Source organism: Poecile atricapillus, chromosome Z (assembly GCF_030490865.1).
Source record: "Poecile atricapillus isolate bPoeAtr1 chromosome Z, bPoeAtr1.hap1, whole genome shotgun sequence".
Classification (NCBI taxonomy): Eukaryota; Metazoa; Chordata; class Aves; order Passeriformes; family Paridae; genus Poecile; species Poecile atricapillus.
This window is the reverse complement of record NC_081289.1, coordinates 20626055-20650221: the sequence shown is the minus strand read 5'-3', so window position 1 is coordinate 20650221 and position 24167 is coordinate 20626055. Positions and strand designations below refer to the sequence as shown.

The 24167-nt window shown below is 41.8% G+C and overlaps 2 protein-coding genes across 2 annotated transcripts in view; one reads left to right on the top strand and one right to left on the bottom strand.

Moving 5' to 3' along the window:
* The window catches only part of LOC131573494 (UPF0606 protein KIAA1549-like), a 141080-nt gene extending 129602 nt beyond the window's left edge, over positions 1-11478 (top strand). Inside the window, exons 18-20 of the mRNA XM_058827499.1 lie at positions 1282-1427; positions 3283-3437; positions 8266-11478. Of these exons, the coding sequence (XP_058683482.1) occupies positions 1282-1427; positions 3283-3437; positions 8266-8520 (556 nt within the window). The 3' untranslated portion in view covers positions 8521-11478. The remainder of the gene's footprint in view (positions 1-1281; positions 1428-3282; positions 3438-8265) is intronic.
* A 7570-nt stretch (positions 11479-19048) lies between these two features.
* On the bottom strand, positions 19049-23481 carry LOC131592791 (uncharacterized). The gene is made up of 4 exons (XM_058864564.1): positions 23424-23481; positions 22639-22977; positions 20441-20494; positions 19049-19998 (listed from the first exon to the last, which is right to left on the bottom strand). Exons 1-4 carry the CDS (start codon positions 23479-23481, stop codon positions 19829-19831), a joined length of 621 nt encoding a protein of 206 aa, XP_058720547.1. The 3' UTR covers positions 19049-19828.
* Positions 23482-24167: the final 686 nt, after the last annotated feature.

The following is a 24167-nucleotide window of genomic DNA, read 5'->3' as shown; positions in this document are numbered from 1 at the left end:
AAAAAATTGTAGTAATTCGTCAGCTTCAAAATTCCAGCAAACACTGCAGGCATAAAGGGCCAGATGATCACATCCCTTACTGATTACAGTGATTAACATAACAGAAGTGATGTTGTTAAACATTACCTACCCATTGAAGCATTTATTTTAACTAGCTTGTGTGGTTGGAAATGGTTTCCTTTGGATCTGCTGAGTGGACAGGCGGGGATTGTGTGTTAGGGAACTGGGGAAATTCTAGCACTTCCACAATGGGATTGTTACAGCTTGAAGCCCTTAAACCTCCTTCATTTAGTAACACTGCATGCCAAATTGCTGGTACTTTTATTTACAATTACTTGTTTGTGCTTTATTAGGCAACTTATTACGTCAACTGTCTTTGCTGTCATATGAAGGTGGGTAGTTTTCAAATAAGGCACAAATCAAGAATAGTCTGAATTAGATGCAGTCACAGGATTTTGTGGTAAAATAAAGGGGTGTAAAATTGAGATCTTGAGGAATAGGATGCGCTGCAGACTGTAGCCTGGGAGGCCTAAGATGCCATTGTGGTAAAAGGCATGGAAAACTCATCCCTAGCCCTCACTTTGTGTAGTTCCATGTGCCTGAGTTTGGCTGCTTGTCTCACTTTGCTTCTTTTACACTCACACAGTTAGTGAAGTGAGATGGATTACAGTTTCTGTTGTTAACTCTTTTTAGCAAATATATAACAGTGACTGCCAGCACCAGCCTGATTGTAAGGAAACATTAATTTCAGTATACATTGTGTTTCTTCACAGGTGCTAATGACAGCTTTGAGTAGTTTCATCAATCTTAAAGAGCACAATTTTGAAAACTTCCTGAAAAATTATCAGAATACCTAATGAAGTAATAATTGTTCACAAAATACACACTTAATGCAGTTTGTTTTGGTTTAGACCAAGAGTGCCTAGAAACTCTTTGAGTAGAGTCAACTTTGTTGCTGAGATAAGCAGCTACATCACTGCTGAAGTCTCACTTTTCTAATTTTCTTTTTTTTTTTTTTATTCAAGATACTTTCTTCCCCCAAGGGAAAAACAAGATCTTGAGATGTGTAAACTTTTTTCTCTGCATTGAGGAGACTGCAACATGTGAAAAACACTTGCGTACAATTTCACTAAAACATATTCTTCAGATGTAAATATTTTCCTCATCATTGAAGATTACAATTACATTAAAAGGCATGAAGAACTGCTGTATGAGGCACACCTACGTTATTGTTTCTAATTAGGGATTTCACTTATTTTAATCTCAAGTCTTTTTCCACAGGCAGAACTTTGGGCCGGGTTTCCTTCAGCCTGCAGAGTTAATGCACGGGGAGCAGCCACCAGCTGAGGTTCAGTATTCCTCCAGAGGGATGTACTCAGAGGAAATGCCATCAGTGGCACGGCCACGACCAGTTGGAAGCACTGCAGGTACACTTCACTGCAGTTGAATATGCAGTAAAATAACTGATCCTTTTCTGTATCTGTACTTACGCCAAGGTCACCATTAAGACGTCATTCTCCTTCAGGTGCTCCATGTGATAATGGTCCTTGTCCTCAGTGCCCCCCAAAAAATGATCACAAAGTGAGATTTGCTTTTCATAGGACCTTGCAGAAAAAGGAAGTGCTTTGCTCCTTTTTTAGTATCTTGCAAGTGCTGGTTACCACATAGCGTATTTTCACAAAGCCCCATTCTCTAAGAATGGAAAAGTATTTGTTTTAGAGATTACAATGTATGCTAACTTTGCATTTTGAACTCCTTCTTTTGTGCTAAATGAACTAATTGATGCATCCCAAATCAGCATGCTAAATAGCAACATTTTTTAATACTTCTCTACATCTGCGTTTCCTGTTTCTCTTTGTAGAATTGTATGCATTAAAGAAGTATCTCTTAGACTGAATTATCTATTTCTTCTGTCCCACATGAAATCACCTTCCCTGATTTGGTTGAGGTAATTTTGATAGCAGTCACCAATGTTATCATGAATAAGATGATAACATCACATGGCAGTTAAGCTGCAAATACTTCTAAAAATAAAATATTGTATTGCTATGCAAATGTTACAGTTAATTTTCTCCCAGATAAATACTTTCTTCCTTGAAAAAGACTGGAAATATGATCATATACTTATGTCAGGAGCCCAGTTTCGATAGTTGCTTCTATCTCCCTGTGAATGTTAAATGAATGAGAATAGCAGGAATATGTAGTAACTATTACAGCCTAATGATGGTTATTTTATTCTCTGATTCACACTATTGTCTAAGCATTCATAGGTATTCTGCTTTAAAGTCTGGAAATACTTCATATATTTATTTTCTGTCCCTCAGCATAATTACATGTAAATATCGAACTTCTCGAATATTGGGGGGTTTTGAGAGAAAATAGGAAAGTGATCTGACTGTCCATCACATAAATCACACTGTTGTTCCTTGTCTTTTCCTCCCCTTTTGTACATACACACAGTTTTATGTATCTCTGGGTTAAATGTGTTTCATTTCTATTGAATACTAAAGTATTATTAGTAATTTTAAGAATAAAAATATAAATGACATTTCCCTGTGGGGGAAAATTAATGAAGAAGGAAAGCTGGCATGTTGTTACATATCTCTTGCAATTAATGGTGGCAGCTATCCTTGCATGTGTTTGAAAGCAGTGGGAGGGAGGGAAGAGAAGGAAAAGGAGAAAGGAGGAGGTTGGCTTTCAGGCTGGAAAGAGATACAGTGTGTTCTGACCTTCTGGTTAGTTAAGGACAGCATTGTTTAATATTTAACCACAAAGCAAAGCTGAGAGAAGCACACTCATACACAGTCGTGTATTTTATTCTTCAGAGCCATGAAACAGGAGGCAGTCAGCAGTTAGGGTCTTGCTTGCCAGTGTGATGCAAATAAGGTGTGCCACAGGAGCAAATGTCTTCTCTTTGCTGCTGAGTAACTGACACAAAAGCATTGCCAGAGCTTTTCAGTAAGCACTGTTTTTTGGAAGGGGCTGGCATGTTTTTGGAATGAAGAGTAGCCCATATCAGAGATGCATGTGTCTCAACCTCTTCTTTCAGTGCAGTGCCATGAAATGCATCACACTCACATGTACTGCACAAAATGCACATAACTTTTCTGTCTTTATTCCACACTTACAGCCTTCTTTCTGCTGATTTTTATTAATTGCACAGAAACAGAGCTCCATTTTCTTCTTGTCTCCTGCTTCCAACAAAGTTTTATGTTATCATGTGTCTGCCCTGCGAACTTGACTGTGTATAAAGATGAAAAAAAACCAATATTTGCTTTTAAGGTTCTCAGATACAGCACCTCACTCAGGTGGGAATTGCTAGCAGGATCGGAGGTCAACCAGTGGAGATCCCCTCAGGCAGAGCAGGGCATGGCCAGCCGGGGGGGCCAGGGTGGCCCCAGTATCGTGGAGAGGATGAATGTGCTAGGCGAGATGCAGTGAGTACTGTTACACATTTGCATAGTTTCCAAAGTAGTGATATGTTTGGGTATTTTTTTCTTGCATTACTGTTTGGAACTTTTTTCCTGCTGGAATACTTTTAGTTGCTTCTCTGACATTCTTTGCTTTGCCCTTCAAACCCTTGTTAGCTCTTCTGACTTCTGCTTGCTGTTCTTTCACCTTTGCTTCTCTAAATGCTTTCCCTCATTTTACCCTAACCTTTTTTTTTCCTCACTTGAGGCCTTCACCCATTAATTGCAGTTCATCCAGTTCTGCTTCTGAGCTCCAGCAGAGGTGGATACTGCTTTCCATTCCTTCTTTGAAATATGCCTCTGTATTTTGAGATCACTGTCATTAGAAAACATTGAACTAAATTGTCCCAGGCTACCATCCTATTTTGTATGCATAAAGTTCTTTTATCTTCTGTGTCAGTGCTGACAGCAGGAGTCAGGGCAGCAGAAAAAAGTACATACTTGCATTAAATGTTAGAGGTGTTTCTAAACAAGTTACTTTCCTGGCCTAAGTCAGCAGGATGTGGTAAATGAATCCATACTCATTTACCTGTGTTCCCCAGGCAGCCGTGGTGATTTCATGTTCTTGGCAGCAGTGCTTCCAGAGGTTGACATTTCTGATTCAACCAGATGTGTGAGGTTAAAGATAGTATATGGCCTTGCCAGGAGAGAGACACCTGCCTGCTACCAGTCGCTCTTTGGTGTACTTGCATCCTGGAGCACACTGACCTGTGACAGGTTTATTGCAGTACTCTTGAGAGTGACAACTTTATGCTTCTTACCCTGCTTCTTAGTTTAAATTATATTTTTTTCTGATTTCTTCCTTGAGAAAAGAAGACAGGATCTCCTCCTTTTGCATATTTAGGAGTGTGTGTTCACACAACTTCAAGTTGTTTTGCAGTATTGCATGATTGTAACATAGCTTTGCAGAAAAGAAACACAACAAGATGGACTTATTTTTAGATTGGCCATTTAGATTTAGATGAAATTGAGCTGCCTCCATGTCAAGTAAAGTCAAGAGTAGCAGCATAAAGTTTTTGAGAACTGGGTGCACCATTTGATACTATTCAAAAACTTCAACTGTCAAAGCCAAAAAATTTATTTCCTTAATTTAATGTGCTTTCTCTGCTTGAAATGGTGGCATTTGAATGAAAGATCAAAATTTCAGTTTACATCGAAAGGAGCACTTGCTTGAGAGATCTCAGTGACTCAAATTTCATTTTCAGAGACATCTCTGGGTTACCATTTATTGACCTTTCTTTACATTTGCGTCTCTTTTCTGAAAATGGCTCTTCTAGGTCTGTGGGTGCTTTCCTATTGAGGTCATTTCAAACCAGGCTCTTTTTCTTTCAGTTCATGTCAGTTTAAAGATTTCCTTGGCTTTGCCAGAACTTTTTGCTCACTGGTTGCTGCAGTTCATTTGTTACTGCAATGTGATTTTTTTTTTTTCAGTTTGTTATTAAAAAACAGGCTAAAGGGGGAGATCTTGAACATGAAAAACTTACTTGAATTTGGTGTCATCCATTTGTAGGAGAGCTCACATATTGCCTGAAATTTATTTTTTGTGTGAGCAATTTTTTTTTAAAGGAGTCTTCCTATTTAAAAAAAAAACAAACACAAAACCATGGTCTAGTAGCTTTCTGTAGTTAAATAATTACCTTCACAGTTTGGATTTTTTTCACTAGGAGAGAGCTCTAAATTTGTCTTTCCTTGTTTTGGCAAGGAGGCTTTACTTAATGATGGTCTTGTTCCTTCAGGTACACTATTCAACTGGTCCTATGCAAAACTTGTCTTACTGTTCCTTCATTCTGAGCAAGTTTCTAAAATTAAACTGCATTTGAGAAGATTGAAATCTAGAGAATTCTTCTTCCACACATACTGGAGAGGGATCTGCATTTGTCTTCCTGCAATAGTGCTTTTCCTCACAGTATCTTCACCACTTTATTCCTGAAGTCAATACCTGATTTTCTGCTGGAATATGACCTCACTTGAATGTCCTAGCCCAAAGCCAGTGTGCAGGGTACCACCAGTTCACCTTAATTCTTCATTCAGAAGGCCCAGGAGAACCAGGAGAACGACAGCATTTCCTTAGCTGACACAAAATATAATCCTGAACAATCCTGAAGTGCTCATCTGAGCAGCAGAACAAATGAAGCTGGGCTTCTTACAGATTACTTCAGTGTCTTGCATATCTCCACCTCCCTCCTCCTCCTGGCATCACCTGCTGCCCACCTGCAGTCCCATGTAGCTTTCCACTGTTCTCCCAGGCTTTCCTCCAGATTTCCAGTGTTTCCCTTTCACTCTATTCTTCTGCTCAGCTGCCCACTCTAGTGTCTCTAAAAAATCTCACCAAATTTAGTTGTCTCTCAAGTCCCCAAGATAGGCCCTGTGAGATACATGCTGGCTAAGAGATCCAGCAGAGAACAGCCTAACTTGACCTTTCTGCCCCTCAGAAGCAGATTCAATGATAACAAATAAGGTGATAACAAATCAGGTTATGTCTAATTAGCTATCTGGTTTTGTGAATTTTACTTATCTATTCATACACACACACATATACACATGTATGTCTGTGTATGTATTTATACATCTAGTTCAGTTGAAATTGGCCAGAGTTCAACAGGTATTAAATGGAGATTAACTAATTTACACTTTCATCTCAAAAATCTTCATTCCTTAAGAAGGAAGATTCCATAAAGATATTTTTGTCAGTTGTTTCATACTGCTGTTAATTATCCAGAAATTTCTAGATAAAAATATAAAATGTATAGATATTATGTAGAACTATGTCTTTTTGCATATATAATGTTATATAACATATTTCTGTGTGTTTCTGTCAGTAAAGAAGTTTAAAAAAACCAGCAAAAATTATTTCAGTCTCTTTGCTCCTGTTATTCTGCTGTTGTAGGTTAGTAGAGGTTAGGTTTCTAAACCAATGTGGTATTGAAATTTTACAGGCCTGTTTAATTCTGATGCTAATGTGAAATCACAGAAACACACCCTTTTCTTTTTCGGAGATATTTAAGAAAACCTCGATAAACTTACTGTAAAAAACAGACCCTGTGGTCATCAGACTCCCTAACTTTCCTGCAGAGGCCATTCTTATGGTGGTAATTCAGTGCATTGTGAGGAGTTGAATCACATAGTGCATTTTAATGTGAAAGTAACCTGAACATAATTTAGGTTGCTGTTAAGACTCATGTATCAAGGAGTGTTTCCTTTTAATATTTTTTTATGTCATCTCTTCTCTATAAACCCACAGAGTACTTGTCAGGTTTGCAAACTCTAGACTGCACATATGAATTAGTTTCACGTTTTGCTGCCAAATGAATAATTCTGAACAATCAAGAGACCCATTCATTCCTTTCTGATACTGAAATCACCTCTCTTTTATAGGAAATAAGACAGAATGTTACTTGGAAAACCTTTGCCTATCGTTCTTCTATTAAAGCCTCTTTTCCCCTTAATCTGTGTCCCAAAATTAACTGTGTAAAGGGTGAGTGCTGTACATGAGCTGCACAAGAGACTCAGAATCTATTATTAATTCTATTTTATACAAAATGGCTTAAATTTTATTCATTTGTATTATGAGAGATGTTAAGGAGCTTGCTCCCATGCATTTTTGTGTTCCCTGCTCACCGCTGCCACTGTCACTCTAGGTCCCCCATATCCTTCCCAAGCTCTGCTTTGTAATGTCTTCATTCCCCTCCCCCTCACTCCCAAATCCTCTTCTAGCTGACCTTGCTGTCCTTTCTTCCCCAATCAGGCTGCTCTCCCTGCCACTCCTTAAGGCTTGTTCCCAGAGAAAGGTAGTGCTCACTGACTTGTGGTGGCTGTGGTCTGAATCTGCTGCTCCCCCTGAGAGGGGATTATGTTGCTTTGCTCCCACCTGTGTGTTCGGGTCCTCTGTGTCCAGCGTTTTCTTCAGGCTGTGTCTCAGCCTCCAGCAATATGAGGCAAGAGGAAAAACACTTGCTTCATTCAGGCTTGTCAGCTGGAATCCAGATTTTCAAAATGCACCTTGTTTGTGTCCACGCTGGGCGTTGGTGCAGTCACCCAGTGTAGTGCAAATCCATGCTTTGTTTTAGTGTAAGCAGGTCGTCTTGCAAAACAAAAAGCCATAATAAACTCAGGCTTCTGTTCTCTGTCTCTCTTGTCTTGTTAGAAAATGTATGTTACTGAACACAGGCAGAATTAACCCCTTCCTGCCCTGAAACAATCATTGTCCCTAAGCTGGGATAGCATTTCTCAGAAATTGAGTATGAAAAAATCTAATCTTTCAAATCCAAGTAGTTTTCTTCTGCTGCTTCTTCTGTTGACGGTGTTATACTGGTCATTCATCAGTCACAGGGTCCTCAAAAGTGTAGTCTGAACAGGCAAAGCAGGCAGAAAAAGGGAAGGTGGAAATAGTAGTACCTCTGTTTATAAATAGTATGGCAAAATGACAGCCAGGAAAAAAGTGATTTGCCTGCTGTATTTTAGGAAGTTGATGGAAGTGGATGGTAAGAGAAGCCATTTCTGTTGATTTCCAGTCCTGTGGGGTTTCTCCCCACCTCCTTCCATTTCAGTTCCTAAACATACTGTAGATTGCAAAGGGGGTCTCTGAATTTGAGGCAGTTCAGCAGTTTTGTGTACACTTGTTGTTTTGTGCTCTGTATGAGACATCACTCATTCATGTAACAGAAGAACCGTTGCAGCAGATAGAAGCATATCCATGTTGCTTTCCCCCCTGTTCTTTGCCTTTTTGCTTTCTTGTCTTTTCTGGGATAATCATGTTTATTCAGAAAGTACAATAACGGTTTCTCCCTTTTTCCAGACGCATATGCATGGACACCAAGAATATTCCTCCTCACCAGTATTCCAGATGCCGAGGACTTCAGCCAGGCAGCCCTCAGCACCTCCTGCTCAGCTTCCACACAACAGCCTTCAGGGCCAGGGCCTTTGCTACACCACCAGTTCCACTGAGGATCTCCAGCCAGGTCACTCGTCAGCCTCTCTTATCAAAGCAATTAGAGAAGAACTTCTGCGACTTTCTCAGAAACAGACAACAGTGCAGAACTTCCATAGTTGATTTAGCATTCCATTGCAAATCTGCCAGGTATCTGCTTCCTATGGAAGCAAAGACTTAGAGGAAATCAGCAATGTTGTTCTCACAAAGGAAGGAACTTCCACAACTCTGTTGACAGCATTCTGGAAAAATCAAAAAAGGCAGCAAAATGAGAATTGTAAGGAGAGATGGGGGACAAACAGGAAAAATCATCGGTGTCATCACAAGTAATATTAATTAGTCTGCTAATATGGTGCTCCTCTTCTCTCCTTACCCTCATTCAGGCTAACACATAAATAAAACCTTAGGTCAAGAACTCAGTACTTCAACAACAACAAAAGAAAATGACAGGAACAATCTTGAAGAGTGATAGACTCCTTTTTCTAAGGAAGTAGGTGAAGTTTTGAATGAACTCAGATGACATTTTGCAAGAGATTACAAGTATACTTATCTCTCCAGTGCTTATGGGGAACTGGTTTGTGTTGCTGTTCTGCAGGATTACAAACTGTATCAACTGAAGGGTCTTTAAGGTCCGATCTCACATAAGAATCACTTTGGTTGTTAGGAACGAGGGGACTACTTAGAATAAAAGTCTTTATGAGTTACTTGTATCAAACTGGAACGATAATTGTTAAAGCTCTGTGGTTCCAAATGGAGCTACCCTCTGCACTCTTCCTTGTTTTCCTTCTGGTGCTGAAGCTTCAAGTGTTCCTTCATCTTCAATGTTTGCAAAGTGAAACATTGGCCTTGTATAATTAAGAAAATATTTGTAGACTCATTCAGGCTGGAAAAACAAAGCAAAGCATCCAAACAGAAAGGGCTTGGTATCTAATTTGTTTAAAATTATTGAAAACTGGAAGGGGAATACTCAGCCACAGTTGAATTTGGGGAAATGTGTATGTATATCTTTAAAAAAACATCTTTGCATACTAAATGCTCTTGCAAGACCAACAATAAACTATTGCCACTCTGTAGTTTGCTTTGTGGACAGAAACCAATCCAGCCTGACTGGTACAGGGTCACCAGCATTATGTTATAAATTGATGTCCTAAATCATTGCTTATGTTTGGATCTGAATAATTTTAGTGGAAGTCAGTGACAGTTTAGAGCATTAACATAGGCTTAGATTTGCAGTTTTGAGACAGTTTCTATATTTATACTTGTTTCCACTGTCCCTTTGGACAAAGGGTAAGCATTATCCCATGGTAAGAATGGTACGTGCCATGGAACTGTTTTGTCGCTGTTTTTTTCAGAGTTTTAATTTAAAATTAGCTACGAATTTACTAATATTGGCCATTGCATAACTGTAACTGACATAATACATACGGACATTTTGCGTAAGTCATGATTGCTTGAAGTGTTTTCATTTTTAGGTCAGAGTGAGCTAAAGCTACTAAACTGGCACAGAGATGGAGGGCAGGCTCAGAGTTGGTGAGGAGGCTTGGGAGCCCTACCCTAGGGCAATGGACAGCAGAAGAATTAGGTGCTGCAGTCTAAGTGTTTCAAACACGAGCAGGAGGTAGTGGTCAAAGGAACAGAGATCTGCCAGAGAGAATGTTGGGCAGCTGGGCAGGGGCTGGGGTAGAAGTGGCAGTGGTGAAGTACAGGTGTGTAACAGTGGTATGTTATGGTGGTCTTTGGCTACCACATCTGCTCCTGGCTCCAGTGCACAGTTCAGTAAGAGCAGCAGGACTAACTCAGACTGAAGTGAAAACAGTTGGGAGGACGTGGTGGAAGAAGTCACCTCCTTCCCTTATTCATGAAGTGTGTACGTCATACTCATGGCCGAAGCCAAACCTCAGTTCCTCGGTGGTGTGGAATAAAAGGTGGTATGTTTTCCTCCTTACTAGGAAGCTCAATTATTTTTCTGTTTACCTATGATCATCAAAATGCTGTATGAAACTGTTTTGAGGGACTCAGACTAATGAAGAAGCGTAAATTAATTTCCAGTTCCCTGGCCTTTGTGTACAGCCCTCATGGGCATGGGTTGAGGTTTGAAAGGAATCAGAACACCAGCACGGTTGTAACAGCAGTACCAACAGGTCATTATGATTTGAATTTTTTAAGTTTTTTGTGTGCTAATTCTAGGATAAAAATAAACATTTGTTTTCTGCCAACTTTGTAAACATGAATGTTGCCAATACTTCTGCAAAATGCCAGGTTTTGAAGAATGAAGAGTGTACCAGGCAGTGTTCATTTGGTCGTTTTGACAGTGCTGAAGACTGACTGTTGCTAAGTGTTCCCATTAAAACCATCTCTTTCAGACCCCACATCCTTCTCCAGTTTAATTCTGTAGTGAGCTCAGAGACCAATGCTTATAATATTAGCACATTACTGTGACTTCATTTCAAGAAAATGTGGTCTTCTAGGAGGTAAATTAATTTTGTCTGGTTCCAGCTATTTAAGAACAATATGTTCTTTGTAAAATAAGAGCTTTGAAATTTAGATTTAAGCCACTTCTCATTCATTTTTTTGCTGGTAATGGTGATGCTATTGTGAAATTCCATCTTTTTATATTTGGATGTATATAATTTCTTTTTCAGTCCCTAATCTTATGAAGAACACAGGACAAATATGCACGTGTAAATAAAAGAGGCTTTCTGATGAGGAAAACCCTCTTTAAAACTTTCAACAGGATAGTAAAATATAAGAAGTCAGAAAGCTGTGTTTGGAAGTTATGTTCTCAGATTGGCTGGAGACCTGATCCAGTGTCCAAAAAATTGGTATGGCCTAGTCTGTGTCCTCATATAGGAAGAAAAGTAACACGAGTTACCAGCCACCAGTTCCAAGAACGGCCTTAACAAGGGAGACCCACACTTTTTGCAGCTACAGGGAAGGCTGGGTTTTTTTTCATGTGCTACAAAAGGATTCTGTGGAATTCATATGCCAGAATGTGTGTTTCCACTTGAAAATTCTGGGGGTAGAAAATCTGTAAGCTTCTGCATCCCCATGTCCTTGAGTTCTTTTGCCAATTTTTTTTTATTGCCCTATTAAAAGGCAGGAGGGGAGGAAACCAAACAAACCATTTTTTCCCCTGAAACTTAAAGTATCCTGGTTTTAAGTATCTGTTAATGAATCTACTGGTTTCTGAAAACACCTATCAGATGAAAAGTTGGTACAGGCACAGAAAGCTGTTACCAACTGTTGCATCCATTTCCATGACTAAACCATCTGGTTCATGGAATCCTCGGGCTCTTCCCTTTCTTCACAACTTTCCTTGACATTTGTGTTTAGTCTGTGTTTAGTTTGGCATATAAAAGAACTTGGCAAGATGAGAGCTACATAATTTAGCATGGTTTCCTTTTTGTGGTCAAAATGTTGACCTCCAGCCTGCTTCTCAATTATTTTTGGAGCTAAGTGAAATGTTGCAGTTATTTCTCATACACTCAGTGTGGAAGGTGGGGCCTGCTTCAGTACTATGAAATATTTTCCAGCAGGGTGTAACTCGTGGTCGCGCCAGTGGCTGTGGGCTTTTGACTCAGGGAAGAAAACCTTGTTTTCAGGAGGAAAGAATTGCATAGGTGCTGGACTGGTAATGTTAAATATGGCCACTTGGGAGCAGTGAGTGGAATCTGAGTGACCCTTTGCAATGTACTGTCCTTGCAGTGGTTTGGATCAGGCTTCTTACCTTGTGGTTGGGGAGCAGCAGTGTCAGACAAGGTCTGTGTGTATCACCCTGCCCCAAAAGGCTGGTATGGAGTTGGCCACCCCAGTATGGTGCACATTTATGGACACAAGTAAACACACAGAGTGATCACCCAAAAGTGCGTGTTCCTACCAAGCCAGTGCCTCTAAATTAGACTATGAACAGCAGGGTTACAGCATTATCTTAGAAAGAGGCTGTGCACAGTAATTGTAGCTTCCCAGGAACCATGACAGCTCACGCTGTTGTTGTTAACTCATGGCTTGAAAACATGTTTGATGGATTAGATAAGGAAGCTGGGTGTATATTCAAGCCCAAGTGAAGTCACCAGTTGTGTGATGTGGATGACAGTAGGCAGCTGAACTCACTTTTTTAACTTTTGCCCTCACTACATTCCTCACTTTTCTAGCTATCATAGTTTTTACCTAAAGGAAGAAATGTGCATTTTCTGTTGCATGCCTTAACTAGCAGTTCCTTGTAAATAGCTGCCAGTCCTTGAAAATTCCCTATTTTGGCCAAGAGCTTTGAAGTGGCAGGATGAAGAACATTTGTGCCCTTGAGGTGAGGACATGTTGTGGGCCATATTTTTGCAGATGTAAAGAAATAAATGGAATTAAAAAAAAAAAAAACAAAACCAAAAACAAACACAGTTTGTTGTGTTCTGAATATGGACAGAAAGCTGGAAATTGATGGAAAAAAAAAGGATGCCATCTGATTGTCAGAAGGCCAAGGGCAGCAACCAGGTCTCCAGGACTACCTGTGACAGTAAGAAGAAATCTTAGGGATTCCCTCTGACCCCACTCAAGTAGAGTCCATGACAGCCCCTCTTTTCAGTCCTACATCACTTGCAGTGCTGATTTGTATGGGTGAAGAACTCCTTTCATCAGTGAGACTCCCAAAAGCAGTTCACCATGACTGTAGAGTTCCTCCAGGACTGTTTAGATGTGCCTAGAGACAAGCAGCAGCTTTGAATCGCCTAAATGTGGAAATAAAAATCCAGTTCCTTTTTGTGGAGGATATGTTTTTCTCTTCCTGTTGGATATTGTTTAGAAATGGAGGAGACAGGATGGGGATGTATGCTGTTGTCACCAGCAGACACATTTCAGTGAGGGCAGAGCATGCTCAGCTTGTGACATGGGATTGGCAGTTCAGATCCAAACATTGCTCTGCATGTTGCCCCTGGCTGCATCTGCATGACTTCCACTGAAAACCATGTAGGTCACATGTGCTTTGGAAGAATTCATCCTACAGATTCTTCAGTGCAGTTTGGGATGCACTTGGCAAGATGTTCTAGCTTTGACCTACAAGTCCCAAGGTGAGTTTACTCACACAGTGTAAGAAACTTGAGAAGCAACAATGCCACAGAGTTTTACTATCTTTTTAAAGAGACTTTTCTGGAGTAGAGCTGCAGTCCCATGAATCCCACCGAAGACTGATAGATTAAAAAATAAATTACATTAGCATTAGGAAAATACACATTTCTTTGCACTTTGTAATTTGTAGAGATGGAATGTTTTGTCTTGATTTTGTGTTACTTTTTCCTGGTACCTTTACATAACAAATATTTTTTTTTTTCCTTTGTAATGGCCACTCCTGTTTAGTTTTGAGTAGTTCTTACTCCATAACTGGAAATTTGTGTTTAGGCTGTTACATCTAAACTGGAATAAAGTATTGGCACATTTGAACAAATGCTCTGAAGAATCTTTTGAAACAAATGCTAAACCTCCTTGGATCCCTGACGTGGTGGTTTTCAGGTTCACTTGCAGAAATCTTATTGCCACTTGTAGAGAAGGTGAAATGAAATGAGAACTAAAGAGTTGAAAGATGAAAATTATTGGTTTGCATTTCCAGATATATTCAAATGCACACACTTCTTAAGAGCTCTGTAGTGCTCCCTGGAAGACTTCTCAAATATTTCCATCCCAAGGCTTCTTGGAGAAGTTGGTTTCCTCATCCAGGCTGTTGGAAGGTTTTAGTGCTGTGCATGATTTAAAAGCAGTAGCTGCATATTGTTTGTGTTTCAGGAACAACCTTTTTGTATTCAAGGAGAATTAATGCTGTGTTATATTTGGCAATGCACAGCACTCTTTTGGTCCTGAAACACAGATCTGAAAGAAACTTGACTAAAGAAATATAAATTCTAAAAATACGTGATGATGAAAAAACAGAAAGCTTTTATCCTTGGACTTGAGGAAATAAGAGAAAGAGTTGTGGATTAGCCACTGTCAGTAGTAATTCAGCATAGTCAGCAAATATTAAATAGTTCAGATTCAGTGCAGTATAGGTGATCTGAGCATCCCCAAACTTCTGAACTGATTGCTGAATTTGTGTCCATGCAGTCCCGGATAAAATGGTTTCAGGTAAGTTGCTTTGTATTTTGCGTGGAACACTCCCAGTCAAGCATTTCCATGGATGATTTTGATGCTGACTTCGGGCTTGATGGCACAGGAATCTCCTGTTCAGAAGATCTGTAGATGTGCAGATGTGTACTTCCATTCCTGCTACATCCTCCTGCACTTCACTGCTGTGTGGAAGAAAATTTGCTGGGATGCTGGAAACGGCGTTCTTGCTTTTGCAGAGCAGAACTGCAGTGAGGTTAGGAGAAGTTTTTTGTCACTTCCAGCAGACAGCATCACTGACACAACATTGCCTACAATAATCTTGCTCACCCAGAGAGCAGAGTGCCCTTTCCTGCAGCTGAAAGAGCATTCAATAGTGCCAGTGAGCATTACTGAGTCTTCTTAAGGGAGGAGCTAACCTCTCTTACCTAACATTGTGACAGGATGTTTGTATTGCTCAGCTAAAGTAAGGTGGTTTCTTCATGCATTTGAGTCCAGAGGGTCTCTACATTAGAACTTGCATCTTTTTGAATTGATTATGTGCACAGTATGTTGATTTGAACTGATCTGATTATATACACAATGTGTTGAAGTGCCATGGCACAAAGGGTAGCAGTCTAGCAGAGGTGGGGCTTTGCAGGTGTCTCCCTTCTCCCATTTAGACAAGGCAGAGAGAGCTGTGGAAAACCTGAAAAAGTACTTAATTTTTGCTCCAGAAGTCATGCTGTCAAGGTCATACTGTCACATTAGATAGGAAAAGTCACAAGTCTCTTAGAGCTGTTTTTAATTCCAAGCAGTTTTCAGACTTGGGAGACAATACTGAATTTTTTATGTCATGGTTTATTTCTGGATGGTTATTGCAAACTAGGAGTTGGAAATTAGCTCATTGAACATGTTTGATTCTGGGAGAGAAACCTGCAGTGAGCTTTGAATTCCACAACAGATACTGGTACCACAGATGCCACAAAATAAGCAGAATCTGGAGAGTAAGGATAAGAGAGGATGGGTGGTTGCCAAGAATGCCTATATTCCATTCCTTGGCAGTAATTAATGACAATAAGTTTTTGAAATCCTAGTTTTTGTAATGACTTTATCAAAATTCCTACAGAGTCCCAGTACAGAACACCTTTTCTTATGAATTTAACCTCTGTCTTGTCTGTGTGCTTCACGTGAGGAGGGAGCCCAGATGCTTGCCAGTTTTCATTCCTCTGGTGATTTGGCAAAGTGTAATCATTGTGAAGTGCAATTGCTTAATACGTAGCTCATTCACTAAAACCCCAAGGATCAAGGCAGTGAGTAATGTGAGTCATTACCAGAGCAGTGGTATCTGAAAAGATGAAGAGTCATGCATCAAGTACCAATCCATTTAATCTCAAATTAAGATTTTTTTTTTAAAAATCACTAGTTGGATGTGATTGATATTATCTCCAGGCAAATTAAAGCAGTTACCCTGCAATGCTGTGCTGCTGCTGTTTTTCTCCTTTGTTATTAAAAGTGCTGCTCAGTTACATATCCCCAGTGCTCTGTTTGTCTGAAACACTTGCAGACCAGCAGCTTTCCCAAGTGCCATCTGCAGTTCCCTTCCCTTCCCTGGCACTACGTATTTTCATACCTCAGATTCAGAAACTTACTGCAGAAAGTAGGAAGAGCTCTGCTGATGTGGTCAGCAGTGCTGAGGTTCAAACTTGCAAATTTTATTCACACTTTTTTTTTTTCTTTTCCCAGCTATCCAGATTTCAACAACTTTCTTGGTTTTCTTTCATAAATCATAAGAGCTGGAATCTGATTTTTTTTTTAAATTTTATTTTCTTCATCTCATTCCAGTGAGGAACTTCTTGGTCCTGGACAGACTGAATGACTATGAATGACTGGAGCATTAACATTTCCATCATCATTTGGAGCTATCACCTTACTTTTGACATGTCTGGAGATGTGCTGCCTACACCAGCTCAGTGCCATGAGGTTGTTTATACCAGTCTGATGGGGCACCTAGGTTTAACACAAAAATGATTTATGCATGCTGATAAATCAGTGGTTATGCTTTGCCTCCAAGGTTTCCTGTGGGAACAAAAATGACAGGCTTCCTGAATTACAGTGGAAAAAACCCCGAAGAACAAAACAAGGCACGTGCTGGATGTTTGTGTAGCTCCCTTGAAGTCAGCAGGGGTTGTTGGACAGCAATGCACTAGTTGGGATCTACGATTAGTGGTATTAAATTGTGAGTGATATTAAGAGTGTGAAATAATATTAAATAATACACAATGAATGAGAACATCAGTCTGCAGTTCTGCTCACAGACCACTTTTATAAGGCATTGTACTATACAGTCATGTATGTTTAATTTGTGCATCTGTATGTTTAATTTGTGCATCAAAACCAGACCATAGCCTTCGACTGTGACTCGATTGCTCTTAAATGAGGGGTTATAACCCACTACCTGTGCTCCTGTGTGTTTCCTGGCTAAAATTATTCCAGGAAATGTAACAGCACGCTACAGATAATCTTTACAATTTAGAAATCAGGTATCTATAATCCATTTCTGCCTACTGATTTCTGCCTCTATATCAATTTCTCAAGTCTTTCAGATGCAAATTTTTAATTCAGTGCTTTGTGGAACTGGGCAAACCCGTGGAACACTGACAACACCATTGGGGCTTTTCTCCTTTTGCAGAGTGGGTTGTTTTGCATTGTGCTTGTGATTGCCCATAGAATCACTACAGCACATAGTGTGCACTTCAAAGAGGCCCTTTAAAATAGTAATTTGGGGTTTGTATTATGTAAAAGCAGATAAGATGTTTTACATTGATAGCCTTGGAACCTGTGGAACGCTTCCACCTTGTTTCAGGAGCCCAGACACAACTGGGAGCTTCATGAGATTCATTACAGGACTAAGTTTTTCTACATGACTCCGTCAAATGACTTGAAAAGAAGCTGCTGTAGATCAAACCTGACAATGTCAGATGTCAGAGTAGGTGATGCAGGAAGAAACAACCCTGTCATACTAGATCAGAGGTTTACAGGTCACTGATTTAGAAAGAGGATACTTTTCACAGTAGAAATTGTCTGTAAGGTACTCCATTTTTATACCTGATTTTGTGGAGACTTGGGTATCACCTTTGAACACAGGCACACAAAATCCTTGAGGGCACTACATTATATGACAAAATAGGGGTTTTTTTCCCCTTTTCTCCCCTGTTTTGTTGAGGTGGGAATTCTTAAAGGAAACTGGAAGAAGCAAGACCTGAGGTTTAAGTCTACTACAATCCTTGAAGGTGGCTGCACTGTTCTGGAGAAATATGAAGGATGAACAAGCTGTGCTTCCAAAGGCAGACTTTAGGAAGCCCCACAGCTGCTCAGTTGTGAGGAAGCTCTTTGTGGCTGTTGCTCTTGTAGGACGTCTAGAACTTGCATCATCTGCTGAAAACCCAAAGACATGCAAAAGTTATGAAAATATGCCCTCAAAGATGAAGGGCAGTGCCATATATAGCAGGCACTTCTGTGTTCCCAGCCCAGAGAAAAATGCCCATAAGTCTGGAGAACTGTAGGAAGAGATCTGCAGAAGGTAGACATGCAGGCAGTAAGTGGAGATTTTTTTTTCACATTATCTTTCACATTGCTTTCAGACCAATGAACATTTTCTGTTATTAGAAATAATATAGCAGGGAAAAAATAAGAATGTAGGTAGAAGATTTGTAGTATGGGAGTGATTGCAGTGGTTTAACAGTCAACTCACTGCTCTTCACATTTTGGTGTTGATTGAGAGTCCTTTGTTTCATATTGCAAGTCCTTCATTTTGTAAGTTTGTACAAAATGAGAGGGACTTTATTGTTTTGCTTGATTGTCAGAGATTTTGTGGAAAGAAGTTGAGAGTCTCCAACACTGAGATTTGTTGTGTGAAAATTACTTTTTGTTTTAATTTCTGTATATTGAAAAGTTGAGAATTAAGTCCTTCCCTTTCAAAACTTATTTCCCTGACATGAGCATCTCTGTTCAAAATTTCGCCTGAAAGACTTCTTAAGTGATAGTAGTGATAGGGAAGGACTCCATGAAATGACTTCCTTTCATTTTCTTTCCTCAGTGTCTAACTCATCCCTGTTCTTCTTTATAGTTGATCAGAGACAACTTCCCATCACTTTGAAGTGGCCAAATCGTCCTGATGAAAGTGTTAATTGTGCCAGAATCAATTGGAAGGGTCCTAAACTGATTTCTGTCTTTTCTCACTCCTGAAGTTACATGCTTTTGAGCTGATGGGAAAGTATAATTATTTCTAGCTAGATCTAGATAAAGATCTCCAATGGTGCTTTTTAAATTTAAAAGTAACCTTCAGTGTTTCATTTCAGTTGATCTCTAGCAGGTTTGCTAACCTTGTGTTGGTCTATGTAGTTCAATTCTGATTTTTTTTTTTATAGAAGAAAGAAATAAAGCTGGTGCAACTGCACCAAATCAGAGTTTGACTGCAGTGAGGCAAACCCTCCTGCATGAATATGTCTTCCTAGAATTGTTTTTCTAGCAATTTGGGTTGAGTAATTCCTTGCCAATATAAGCTTTATCCATATAAACCAGTCAGTGAGAGTCTTTCAATCAGTAAGTGTTTATTATCATCTCGTATAAATAGGAACAGTTTTGTGTATGAACTGGATATGCTGGTTTAAAACTGCTTACCACACTTCAGCTTGGCTCAGTTTCTCAGGCAGGTGGAAGCTGAATAAATAAAACCAATATTCAATTACTGCAACACATTTCACATCTAAATGGCTCTGGAAAAATTACTTTTACTTTCAAACCAGCCCAAACAATCTCTAAGTTTCCATAAGAAAGTCTTCCCATGTATCTGTTAATAGACTTTTAAATATCGCAGGTTAGTGAGTGAGAAGGACTCGATAAAGTCAATTAATTACTTCCACTTACTGATGTACTTGATGGCCTATAGCTTACTAATGGCTCTGGTAATGCTGATGCTCCAAAAAATAGCTTTATTTTCCCACTTTGTGTCAAACCCAAAGGTCATGCATCAGGTTGTGTGGAGGCAATGTGCTATAGGCTGGTAAGTGGCCCTCAGCTTCTCCTCCTGCTGCTCACAGCAAGCACGAGAGGGCTCAGGGAAAAGTGGGGTTTTTTTCGTTGTGACACATATGTGGTGGCTTGCAGGGGCTTGCCTGCTCCACACCTTGGCTGGCAGCTCCAGCAAGAGAGTGTGAAGCCTCTGCAGCTGCCCTGCTTAGATCTAGCCTTTTCTGGCTGAAGGTGTTTTCCCATTCTTTTTTGTTTCTTAGCAAGCGTTAGAAATGTTTTGTCAGTCTGCCTGCGCCTCACTGCTCCCCAGCACTGCCATTTGCTGGCTTGCTCTGCTTCAGGCCACCAAGTATTTGGGTTCATCAGGCCGGAGTTTGATGATCTTGTCCATGCAGAGCAGGATGAGGGTCAGAAACCAGAGGCTCCAGCCAACAGCCGCTGCGATCCACCCATAGTCATCCATGCCCGAAGGGCAGCACGCGGCCGCTTGCCTGCAGAAGTTCACGTCTGGTGGAGGAGAAATGAAGTGAGCTCAAGTAAGGCAAATGACTTCTGCCCTCTCCCTCTGCCTTTCCCCTAAACCTGGCTCCTAACCTGGTGGATGACTCTGGAGTAGTGGTGGAATCTCAGGTTGTTTGGGGCTGGCTGTTTGGGAAAGACCTGGTAGGGCAGGGGAAAGAGGCGCTCTTGGGAACCTGTGTAATGCCTACAGGCAGGCAGTCTGGCAGGGAGCTTTAGGACACAAATTAGCTATCAATTAATCTGTTCAAAGCCATGTGTCTGCCTTAGGGTACCTAAGGTATCATACCATGACAGTGGAGGAGTCTTACAGTGGAGGCTGACCTACAATGGAGAACTTGAGATAGATCCCTTTCCAGGACAGCATCTCAGTCACTGTGCAGACTCATCACCTAACTTTAACAGGTAGTAATGATTTATGAAGACTTACTAAGACATGGTGGTTCATACTCAGTTGTTGAAGCATTGGAGATGTCTTCAGCTGCTGCCAGAAGGAAAGCACAGGAGAAAAGGTAAGTTGGATTAGAAAAACAATGTTTGGCATCAAGCAGGAAAATCTGAAAGTCATTTGCCTTGTAGAGGTCTGTGGCATGGAAACAGCTTGAAGTAAGTTCCTGCCCCTAAAGATTGCTGCACTGGGATATGCTTCTTTCTCCCACCACTTTTAACACCAGAGCTCCAGAGACTTGCTCTAGCAGCATCCCTCAGGAGCAGGACAGTCAGTGCACCTCTGCCTTGCTGAGCCATTCTCTTGGAGCTCAAATTAACCACTGTCCTTTCCCAGACTGCAGGGACAAGAACGTGCAAGCACGCAAGTGGGAGACACCATGATGTGGCATGGAGAGATCCATGGCCAGCAGGCTGTTCCTCTGCCTCCTTTTGCCCTTGGAAAAATCCCAGGGTGCGCAGGAGTCTGGCAGAGCCGAGGGCTGAGCCCACCTTTGTGGAGCCTCAGCAGGTCCACCAAGGCCCCAGTGAGGAGCTTTGGCTTTGCTGCAGGTCAGAGCATTCGAAACTGCTCTGGCTGGACTCCAGTTCACAACAACATGGTAACCAGCTCAGGCTGGAAAATACAACATGCAGAAATAAGTCATGAGGGAGAGGTCTGGAGCTCTGATGAAGGTTTTGCCTCTTTTTCCTGCTTCCTACACACAATCAGCACACACACACACACACACTGACACAACTCCATGGCTCATGTCCAGCTCTCCAAATCTGCACTTGGTGTCACAACCCAAACCCTCCTTATTCCTCTTGATACTGCCTTGCCCCTCAGCCTCAGTGTGCTCCCTCAAACCAGGACAGCTGCAGGCTGCCTGCAGGGGTAAAAGCACAAGCTGCACTGGTCCCTAGGCACCAGCGCCTGTCTGTCCCCTGCTGCAGAAGGAAGGGATTATTGCAGCACAGTTCAAGTTCAGCTGGGTAGAGTATCCCCTGCACAGAGAGATGAAAAATTTCCTGAGGAGAAGCCCTAATGCGCTGCTGGTCCACAGACCAGGCAGAAGCTATGAGAGAATTATTTCCAGTCAAGCCATCACTCTGAGCTGGTAATTTGGAATGTAATAGAGAAAATCAGCTCCAGCTTGATTTCACCGAAGACTGTAAAATAATAGCTCAGGATTAGTTTCAGCTGAGGAAAACAAAACAGAATGAGACATTTGACCAAAGATTTGCTTTGAATTTGATGTTTTCCAAGTAACAGCAAGTAAACTGAAGTTATCCTGTGGGACGTGTTCCCCTGGGGGTCACCTGCTGCTGCCTAGCTCTGTGTTTTGAGCTGACCCACCATCAGCAATACCAGAGCTTTGCCTGTGGCATTTGCCATGCTCAGAATGGGCCCCTGGGAAACCTGCTTCAGGGAAGGGTCTGAGTATTCCCCACTCTTCTGTCTGACTCCCGTTGGATTTGCAGAATGACCTTGGCCAAGCCCACTGCTTGTTTTTTCAGTTAATAAATACCTCCCGGAAGCACTGGGAGGAATCATTAAAACCTGTGTGTGACCTGTGGAAGGAAGTACTGCAGAATGCCGCGTGCTGGTTTGTGTTTATAGATCCCACAGCCCAAAGAACAGGCTGTCAAAGCCAGCCCATCTTTAAACAGCTGGCAGGTCTCATCTGGTGCTGATACACAAATGCAGGCAGTAGCCTGGTGGTGGGAAAGGAGCAGCTCACAGGTCTCATTTACATTTTGGTTTCAGGCAACTTCTGCAATTAAGGTGGTACCAAAGCCACGTTTTCTGCAAAAAGCTTGTAATGAAAGCTAAATCGGGCTACAGTGATCCTAATGGGTGGTATTGCAGATGGTCCTTTGCCTCAGCAAGAAGAAGGCCAAGTGTTTCCTGTCTCCTTGCCGTTCAGTGGAGCAACCTGCAACTCAGTCACATTTACAGTGGCTCTGTAAATAGCTGGCAAAAGAACATCCCTTTACAGTGATGCTGTGATCAGTCATGTCTGGTAACTCTCATTAGCATTAATTAATTCCAGCTCTTTATACTTTTTAGGTGAAGCAAGGATTGCCCCTTCATTTTTAAAGAACAAATTGCTGTCGGTGGGCAATACTTGTAGGCATTGAGAGGAGTGGGGGGAAAGGGCAGGGTATCAAAACTGGAGCATAAGAGAAGAGAAATACCTGCGGAGCAGGAGTCCCAGAGGGCAGCGGTGAGGAGGAGCACAGCGAGGGCTGCCCAGGGCTCACAGGAGAGGTGCTTCATGCCGGGGGTCCCGCTCCCACCCGGGTGTCCACACAGAGCAGGTCGCTGTCGCTGGCAGGTCTGGTGCAGCAAATCCTCGGTGAGCTCAGGGAGAGCTGTGCTGGGCAGAGGGTGGAGCAAGGGAGCTTCCTGCTGCCAGGACACCTTGAACTTTCCTGCAACAACCAGGTGAGGAAAGGCTCTGACCAAAAGAGCTTCAGTGGGAGGTGGATACCAGGAGGTGGCTCCTGAAGGTTTCTCCCCAGGATATGCTGCAGCTGGAAGGAGGAAAGGCCTCCAGAGCCAGCCCTTCCCAACAGGGTCCCAGACGGCTTCTGTCTTTTGAGTCTCTTTTTGATCTTATGAAGAGGGTTTAATAGAGCTGGAAAGGAGTAGAGGGTTGGAGCAGAGACTTTGTCTCCCAGTTTAGCTATTTTTTTTTTTTTTTTGCATGTTCACTGGCTTGACTTCAGCAGTGATGGTTTTTGGAATAGCTGTGTGGACTCCCAAAAAACAGCAGCCTTAGGTCTGCTGCTGTTCTTTCCCTGTGAGCATAGCTCTCTCCCTGCCTCCACCACCCTCTGCAAAGTGATTCTGGAAAAGCTGTTCTTTCATCTCTGGTGGTTGTTGCACCTCCCACTACAGATGTGCAGAGCCAGAAGCTGAGCCTTTCTGCAAGCATAGCTCTGTAGACCAGGAGGGTTGATAGAAAAATGATGCTCACTGGAGAGCAGGAGTTTTTCTGCAATCCTGGCTGCAAAAGACACATTGTTGAAGTGCATGTGGCATTATCCTGCTCTGATGAGCAGCACACATTGCTGTTCTTCCCCAGGCTGTTGGCTGCTTGCTCCTATCTTTGACGTGATGATGTCCTTGTTAGAGAAAGCATCAGGCATTAAATCAGGCAAGAAGGCACTGGGAGAGGTGAGCACTGCAGGGAGCAGGTTGCTGGTGCACTTCTGCAGTGGTCACTGGTGGCTTTGGGTGCTCATCTTAGAAGGGACCTGTCTGCTGTGGATTTGCAGACATCTTAGGGAAGGGGAGGACAAGACAAGGCATGTGGGGCAGCATCCTTGTAGGATGGAAAGCATTTAACTATTTTCTCTTTTCCCTTCCACACAGCTGAAACCCACAGGGAAGGACATAACAGGCTTCCCACATTAATGGCACACACCAGGGTACAGCGCTGCAAACCTATGAGGTTGATTGGGTCTCCCTTCATTTAAGAAAAACCTTCACAGCGAAACCCACGTAGGCTTAGCCCTGCCCAGTGTTTCTGTGGGGTGAACCCACTTTTCCTGGCCACCAAAAATGCTCTGCTTCCAGCCAGCTGTGGATATTTGCACGAAGCATCGGGACAAGGCAGCCAGAGGGCACGCTGAGCCGCAGGTGGAGGCAGGTCAGCTGAGACGGGCGTGTTTACCCACCCTGTCTCCCTGCTTTCATGTCAACATGCCACCAGTGCTGG

Excerpts from the sequence above, each read along its gene's own strand:
- LOC131592791 (XM_058864564.1), bottom strand. The coding sequence starts at position 23,481 with ATGCACTTCAACAATGTGTCTTTTGCAGCCAGGATTGCAGAAAAACTC. Across the intron at positions 22,978-23,423 it reads AGAAAAACTCCTGCTCTCCA|CTGCAGCATATCCTGGGGAG; the intron begins GTGAGCATCATT and ends TCCTCCTTCCAG. Across the intron at positions 19,999-20,440 it reads GTATGAACCACCATGTCTTA|ACGTGAACTTCTGCAGGCAA; the intron begins GTAAGTCTTCAT and ends CTCCTCCACCAG.